The sequence below is a fragment of the Neltuma alba genome, unplaced genomic scaffold, assembly GCF_004799145.2.
Source record: "Neltuma alba isolate B1F8T4 unplaced genomic scaffold, ASM479914v2 tig00012836_pilon, whole genome shotgun sequence".
NCBI classification, from domain to species: domain Eukaryota; kingdom Viridiplantae; phylum Streptophyta; class Magnoliopsida; order Fabales; family Fabaceae; genus Neltuma; species Neltuma alba.
The window spans coordinates 102350-111092 of record NW_021637225.1 but is presented as its reverse complement, the minus strand read 5'-3'; the positions used below and the strand labels follow the sequence as shown (position 1 = coordinate 111092).

At 31.9% G+C, this 8743-nt stretch overlaps 1 protein-coding gene across 1 annotated transcript; it reads left to right on the top strand.

Annotated features, from left to right (window-relative positions):
* Window positions 1-2730: 2730 nt before the first annotated feature.
* LOC114731514 (serine/arginine-rich splicing factor SR45a) lies at window positions 2731-5972 on the top strand. Its single transcript, XM_028918705.1, has 8 exons — window positions 2731-2838; window positions 2960-2979; window positions 3607-3753; window positions 3880-3903; window positions 4032-4131; window positions 4239-4388; window positions 5262-5331; window positions 5454-5972. The coding sequence occupies exons 1-8, from the start codon at window positions 2836-2838 to the stop codon at window positions 5666-5668; spliced, it is 729 nt and encodes a 242-aa protein (XP_028774538.1). The 5' UTR covers window positions 2731-2835; the 3' UTR covers window positions 5669-5972.
* Window positions 5973-8743: the final 2771 nt, after the last annotated feature.

Genomic DNA, 8743 nt, shown 5'->3' with positions numbered 1-8743 from the left:
TTATAAGATTTTATTTGTCACACTACTTCTAATTCTAGTTATAAAACCTTGTTTGTAAATTATAAATAAGATCTTATAATTACTACCGGAGGTAGTATTAGAGGAACTGACTCCATTCACTCAAATACCTCTGTTATTTTAGTATGCCCATTTTAAAGTTGATATCTTTCTCGAAGTTCAAGCTCAATTAACGTATTGCAGCCTCTCTGCGTTAACGAGGGTCCAGCGGAACAGGCATGACGAGAATGTAAATGTGAAGGGTGTTGCCTGGAAGCCAATTTCTCAGCATTTTTCATTTTATTTTTTTTAAGATTGATTAATCTTTTGGTGCTTATAGTTTTCGACACATTTGTAACTCAATCCCTATAGTTTGACTAAATGCAATATGGTTCTTATAATTTTGATTCAATTACAACTCAGTTTTTGAAATTTGACTCATTGTAATTCGGTTTGTATATTTTTAACCATTTTGTAATTTAGTCCCATTTTTATTAGATATATAATTTCAGTTTTAAAATACATGAGCACTAAATTATAATTTAGTCCCTTTTTTTTAAATTAGATATGTAATTTCATTGTTAAAAAATACAAGGACTAAATTATAAAACACGTAAAGCTATAGGAATCGAGTTGCAGCAAGTCAAATTTCAATAAATGAGTTATAACCAAATTAAAGCTATAAAAATTAAGTTGGATCGCGTCACAGTATAGGGATTGAGTTACAAATGTGTTAAAACTATAGGAACCAAAAGATTTTTTTTTTTCTTTTTTTTTATCTCCTTTTAGTTTGCATCTAGCACTTATTTTTCACTAACACTCAGCATTTTAAATTATTTGATGCATGGTATTTTTTTTAGCATCCGATATTCCATAATAGTTCTGTGTGTAATTTTGTCTTTAAGGTATTTTTTTTTCAATATCAACAAGTCCCCTAAATTTAAGATATTGAGTGATATTGAAAAAAAAATATTTTAGAGCGTTAAATGCATTATAATAAAACTAGCTATGACCAATTATCTTTTAAAAAAATTTATCAATTTATATTAATGATCAAATAATGGTACTATCACGAATAATAACCATCTAAATTATTATAGTTCATATAGGTATTTACTACTTAGATAGTGTTTGAATTGACTTTTAGAAGTAATTTTATGAATTTTTAAATATGTATACAAGATAATGTTTTTTTATTTATGTAAAAAATATTTTTTAAGTGTTTTTGAATGTTCCCAAACACTCCCCAAGCTTATAACTTGCCAATATAGTGGCAAACTTTTTTTTAGGAGGTGTTTGGTTTCTCCTAAATGTATTTTTTAAAAATATTTTTATATAAATCGAAATAAAACCTTTCTCACATATTTATTTTGTATATGGTAAAATTATTTTTAAAATTATGAATTGGTTTTCATCCAAATATCTTTTTAAACCAATGAGTTCATAGCATTTATTTTTTTTATGTTGACAATTAGTTCTAATTGATGGGCATGATAACATGTAACAACATTGCTAATTGATTGTTGATCGGAATTAATATGCTACCAATAAATAAATGTTACTCCTCCGGTCCTTATTATAAGACCTCATTTGACTTTTTATTTGGTCCTAATTATAAGACCCCAATCCATTTTGTCTCTTATATTTATGTAATTTTTTTCAAGATAATCCTTCTAATAATTATAGTTTTAACCAATATACTTAATTAGCAAGGATATTTTAGGAATGACAACACTTATTTATTATAAATAACCAACTTAACTTACTTTCTTAATCCCTCAAATAAGTCAATTGGGTCTTATAATTAGGACAGGAGGAGTATTTAGTATTCCTGGCGAAATAATAGAGGTAAAAATGCTTTTTGCTCCTTTGAATCCGAGACTGATGGATATGTCTAATAGGGCTAAGCCTATCAAACCAATCGAACGATTTCTAATATTTTTTGCATTAAAGAATAAATATAAAATCGCTTAATTTCAAGTCATTTCCTATACTTCTAAAATTTTCAACTTTTATGTAAAGAAGAGCGCCTTGGTCAAATACTTTGTTTTTTTATTGCCAAATGCCAATGAAGGACTAGAGTCCTCAATTAATTAAGTTTCAAGGTCAAGGACCAAAAAAAAAAAAGGTTAAATACTACTCCTCCGATTCTTAATATAAGACCCATTTAACTAATTTGATTAGATTAAGAAAGTTAGGTAAGTTAGTTAATTATAAGAAATATGACACGTTTTTCCTAAAACACTATAATCATCTTTTTTAATACTCCATCTCCCTCTTCTATTTGATTATAGTTGAGGGAGTATTCATAGGGGTAATTTAGAAAAAACTGATAAATATGATAAATGGATCTTATATTTAGGATAAAAACCAACTCAACAATTGGGTCCTATAATAAGGACCGGAGGAGTATTACTTTTGGTTTTAGTTATACGAACTAGTTTACTAATTTGAAGAGATTAAAAAAAGAAATTAAGTTAGTTATTTGTAATAAATACATATTGTCTTTTTTAAAATATCTCTACTAATTAAGTGTATTGGTTATAATTATTATTACTAGAAGGACTATTTTTAAAAATATATATAAATATGAGAGACAAAATATATTAAGATTTTATATTTATGATTAAAATAAAAATCAAATAATATTTTATATTAAAGATAGGAGGTATAATCCAATTTAGGACATGTACTTGGAAAAACCTCGAAAACAAGTCAAGTAAAAGGCCCGAAAGGTAATCGAAGGCGCACCAGCGGCTTTCTTGCTGCAACCTTTGCCCTAGATCTTTGTTTTTCATCTTCTTCAGCTCTAGGGTTTCTTGATCTTCGCTGCCGGAGATGGTAAGTTCTCTTTATCTTCGTGCGACTTTTTTTTTTTCGCTGCTTATTTGCTCTGCGCGTTTAGAAGAAGATCATCTGATGTACTGTTGCTTGCCTCCGCTTCTTTCGAATTACCTTGCAGGCGGATTCTCCTCTCAGAAGGTATGCCCCATAGCATTCGTATTGGAATATTTGTTGAGCATTAGACGTTCCCCCCTGTTGAATATGTTCGGAGTAAGATTGTATATTTTCATTTTTCTTAAATAAAAAAAAAAGCTATTTGCGCTGAGATGGTCGTTTTCCTGGAACCCTCCTCTCTATATTGTTCTCTGGGTACGCTCCTTGCGGTATGGTGCCATTTTTACCCAATTTAATTGCTGGTTGGTTAGTAAACTTTTTTAATTGGTAGAGCTGTGTTCTTCATTTTGTCTCCTTCACTTTTAAAACAAATATTTTCTTGATGGTTTTTTCATATGACAATAATCTTTTAAATTGTTATATCCAATTTATTTTAAAATTGGAGGATGCATATCACCTGGTTGCCTGATTGTCGAAGAATTAGGGGGCTACTGGTCCGCTGAGGATATTTTTTTTAACAGTTATGAAACACCTGAGAAGGCGTTTATTGAAACTTTTTCCGCTTGAATATGATGAGATTAATACTAGACGTAAGTTTTGTTGCATATGAGAAAGACATCACTCAGGTTCTGGTTAATGAAGCTGTTCAATAAACATTTTGAACCGTGCACATTGAGGTGTTCTCTGATTTGTCATAACGGAATGTATCAGGACTTCAAGGTCTCCGTCCCCATGGAGAGCCCAGTCAAGATCGAGATCGAGGTCAAAGACTCCGCCTAGGGCTAGGTCCAGGTCTCGTTCGAGGTCAAGATCCTGGTCAAGACACAGGCCAAGGTCCCGTTCAAGGAGCCGGGGCAGGTTAGTAGTGATTGTGTTAAAAAGTCCTGTCATTTGAGAGTTCAAGTTAGTGACTCGCAATACAGTTCCTCAGTTTAAGCCTAACACATTTTCTTTTGTGCCTTCTCTCACCCTTTTTTCATTCAGATCAAGTTCTAGAAGTCATGGAAGGTTAGTTCCAAACACCCTTCTCTAATTTGTTTTTCCCCCTGATTTCTAGTCCGACAGTAGCAGCTGCTATTGTGTTACTGATTTTGTTTAATAACGTTGCTTCCCATATTTTGACTCTTTTGTTGCAGGACTGACGTTACAAATCCTGGGAATACTCTCTATGTTACTGGGCTATCTTCAAGGGTTACTGAGAGGGACCTAGAAGAGCACTTTTCTAAGGAAGGAAAGGTGGTTATCATATTCATAGTTTATCTTTTTTTATCACTTAATTGTTACAGTTTTAATGGTGAGCCTTAAATCCTGTAATCATGGTCAATGATTGTTTTCTCTGGTAGGTTGCTTCATGTTTCCTGGTGGTGGAGCCTCGGACCCGTATTTCCCGTGGTTTTGCTTTTGTTACAATGGATACTGTTGAGGATGCAAACCGCTGTATCAAGTATCTTAATCAATCTGTACTTGAAGGTCGCTATATTACAGTTGAGCAGGTAATGGGATTTCCACTTGATTAGTGATCGATAAAGCAATTTTGCTTTACTTTCTCCTTGACTTGAAGGTTTTCTGGTTATATTCAGAATACATTGCATCAGCTATGTTGGCAGCGATCAAAGATGATCAGTTCACCCATGTCAACTTTATTGAAACATCATGATCAATGGCAAGCTTAAACAGCTTATCAAATGCGTCTGATCAACTAAACATAGCAACTATAGTGCCCAACAACTTTACAACCTCAGCATTCAATTTCAACTCTCCACTAATCAACGGACATTATCAACAACTTTCTAATCAAGCTTTTATGGTATCTCATGCCTGGCATTAATAGTGTGTGGATGTACATTACGGGAAATAGGAAGAACTTATCTTCTCTGTGGAGGGTTAGCATCATCACTATTTTTTCAGTGAACCAAAATCATCTGTCTTTAATTGACACATTAAATGTACCAGCATATAGGTTATGTCCTTCTAGTACAAATGAATTAGATGACCTTGCATTTGTTGTGTTTTGAGATTATGCTCTTTTATTTGCTGCCTGCTGTGTCACTTAGATATTTTTTAATAATAATAAATGAATATGGAGATTGCTGACATCCACACATCTGTGAGGAGGCTAGCATATAGATACACGTGAATGTAAGTGTTTTATTTTCTCATTAGCCATTGCTGTGTGACTTACTTCCCCTCCTTCTTACTCTTAATTCTGCATTAAAGGAGTGTCTGAATGTGTAATACTTCAAAAGATGTGTTGTAAAATGGATGCCATAAGGTCCAAACTCACATTTGTGCTAATAGTGATGTCTTGATCTACAGTTTTTTTATATCTTCGAAACTAAATATCTAGATGATGGATTATATTTCAGTCACGGAGGAAAAGGGCTAGAACTCCTACGCCTGGGCACTATCTTGGTCTAAAAAGCACTAGAGACTATGGTAAGTTTGAGATACTTGAATTAATTGCTCCTATGCCTTTGTAATTTCTTGTTTGAAATATTATAGATTATAGATTTCTCTGGTTCATTCTTTTCATTCAATTTCACTCTGATGTCTCCTAGGTTATCGTGGTGATCGTGGAAGGTACCGTGGTGGTTCAGGTCGTGATGACTATAGTTTTCGTAGATCTCCAAGGCGCTCACCATACCGAGGTGGTCGGGATTCATCACTGCGGCACTCACCCTATGGTGGAAGGTCTCGGAGGGATAGATCAAGGTCCCTCCCTTATTCTCCTTATGGCAGTCCAGACAGGAAGTACGCTCGGGGGTCTAGGTGATGCCACATGCCAGCAAAGTTTGTTCAGTTTTATGCCGCAGTGACTTTTCAAGTGTGCACTTAGGAAGTGTGATATATAATCATTTTGGTCAAAGAAATCTGTAGGTTAATTATGTTTCAAGACTTTTGTCGTTTGGTGATCTTGAAGTTAATTGGAAGCTCAGGGAGAGACATGCGGAGAAGTGTTAAAACCTGTTTTTTATGCAGAACGATTTTATTAGATGCTTGCTTTCCATATGCATATATTACTGTTTTAAGGAGCCGGGTGTTACAGAAATCTGCTCAAGAATAACATGCTTTGCCAACCTACCTTGATTGAGGCTGATTATGGTTTTCAGGGGATTGAATGTACTTTTGTCAAACCCAGGATGATTGGGGGAGTTGAATGACGACTTCGGTGACTGTCGCGTCTGACTCAGCCTGGAGGAAATCCGGGGTTAAATTGATTCTTACGGGTTGAGCTTGCAACCAATGGTTTTGATTTTCGGTATTTATTTGTTAAATTAGTTATATATAATAGATATGTTTTTTTTTTCCATCAAAAAATAGTCTCACTAATCATATGTTTTAGTTATAATTATTATTTGATGAATTATTTAATACGGTCTATTATTATAAGAGTCATTTTGGAAAAAAAAAAAAAGTAAATATATTTTATATTTAAAATCAAATTATTCTTTTGGTTCTAAAATATAAGAATATTTTTGTAATGTAAATTATATTATAAAAAAGGTTTTATATTTAGAATTAGAAGAGTAAATGTTAAATACATTTTACCCGTCAATGGTCTGTGTTGTTTCATTGAGAGTCCGGGCGATCAGATTTCTGCTTAACCGTAATCCTAGTCAGCGCGGCGCGCACTGGTGTTCCTTGATCATAGGTAGAAGTATCCTAAGCCTAACGGATGTAACACGTTCTTTGTATATAGAGAATTGTTTTAGCTAATCGGGGTGCATCTCACTGGATAAAATCGAAAACTTCTATAAAAGAGAATTGATATTTTAATTAACGGGGCAAATTTAATTTATCCTTATCTGGATTGGTCGTTGATATCTCGAGTCAATATAGATTTTGGGGATGATAACGTTCTCTTTTCTATTATAAAAACTAGTTGACTAATTTAAGTAAATTAAAAAAATTATTAAATTAGATATTTATAATAAATAGGTGTTATTTTTCTAAAATATCTTTATTAATCATATTTTTAGCTAAAATTATTTTATGAAACTTTTAAAATAAGGAATTACTATGGGAACTATTTTGAAAAAAAATAGGCAGTTGTTATATTAAGGAAAAAAGACAGAAAAATGACCATTTAACTTCAGAATGACCAGAATGTCTACTAAATTTGCAAAATGCCATTTTGGTCACATGAGACCAAATTGGCATTATCATGTCAAATAAAAAGACCAAATTGCCTTTCATTTTAAATATTGTTTTTAAAATATCACAGCCCCACTGGCCGGCCGGTCGCTGGAGCTTCGGCAGCGACAGTCACTGGAGCTCAAATGACCGGTCAACAATTGGTCACCGGAGCTCCGTCGGTCAGAAATTTTTTTTTTTGAAAATTTTTACAATTTCAATATAATGGTTAACAACTTTTGTGATGCTATTAACAACTTCAGTATAACTGTTAACAACAGGTTTTCTGAAAAATTCAACAAGCTCCGATGGCCAGAAATAAATTTTTTGAAAATTTTTACAACTTCAGTATAACAATTAATAACTTTTGTAACGCTATTAACAATTTCAGTATAGCAGTTAACAACAGCTTTTTAGGAAAATTCAATAATTGGTCATCGGAGTTCTAGCGGCCGAAAACAATTTTCTTGAAAATTTTTAAAACTTCAATATAACGGTTAACAACTTTTGTAACGCTATTAATAACTTCAGTATAGCAGTTAACAACAGGTTTTCTGGAAAATTCAACAAGCTCCGGTGGCCGGAAATAATTTTTTGAAAATTTTTACAACTTCAGTATAATGGTTAATAACTTTTGTAATGTTATTAACAACTTTAGTATAGCAGTTAATAACATGATTTTCAAGAAATTTAGTAATTGGTCGCCGGAGTTCCGGTATTTTTTAAAATTTTTTTACAACTTCATTATAACAGTTAACAACTTTTGTAATGCTATTAGCAACTTCAATATAACGGTTAGCAACAGGTTTTTCGGGAAATTCAACAATTGATTGTCGGAGCTCCGACGGCCGGAAACAATTTTTTTGAAATTTTTTACAATTTTAGTATAACAGTTAACAACTTTTGTAACGCTATTAACAGTTTCAGTGTAGCGGTTAATAACAGGTTTTTCAGAAAATTCAACAATTGGTCACTAGAGCTCTAGTGACTGGAAACAATTTTTTTTGAAAATTTTTATACTTTCAATATAACGGTTAACAATTTTTGTAATGTTATTAACAACTTCAGTATAGCAGTTAACAACAAGTTTTTTAAAAAATTCAAAAAGTAGTATTTTTACAACTTCAATAATATCGTTAACAAGTTTTGTAACTTTATCAACAATTTTGGAATAGCATTTAATAACAGGTTTTCTTAAAAATTCGAAAAAATGGCATTTTTATAACTTTAACAACTACTTTTTTTTTTGAAAATTTTTACAATTTCAACATAATGGTTAACAACTTTTGTAATTCTATTAACAACTTTGATATAATAGTTAACAAGTTTTTGAGTTTGTTAGCGGCATTACTGAAATTGTAAAAATGTTATTTTTTGAATTTTCTGAAAAATCTGTTGTTAATTGATATATTGAAATTGTTAATAATGTTACAAATGTTGTTAACTATTATATTGAAATCGTAAAAATTTTCAAAAAGTTTATTTCTGGCCGCCAAAGCTTGTTAAATTTCTCAAAAAACCTGTTGTTAACTGCTATACTGAAGTTGTTAATAGCGTTACAAAAGTTGTTAACCGTTATACTGAAGTTGTAAAAATTTTCAAAAATATTGTTTCTGGCCGCCAGAGCTTGTTGAATTTTTCAGAAAACCTATTGTTAACTATTATACTGAAGTTGTTAATAGCGTCACAAAAATTGTTAACCGTTATACTAAAG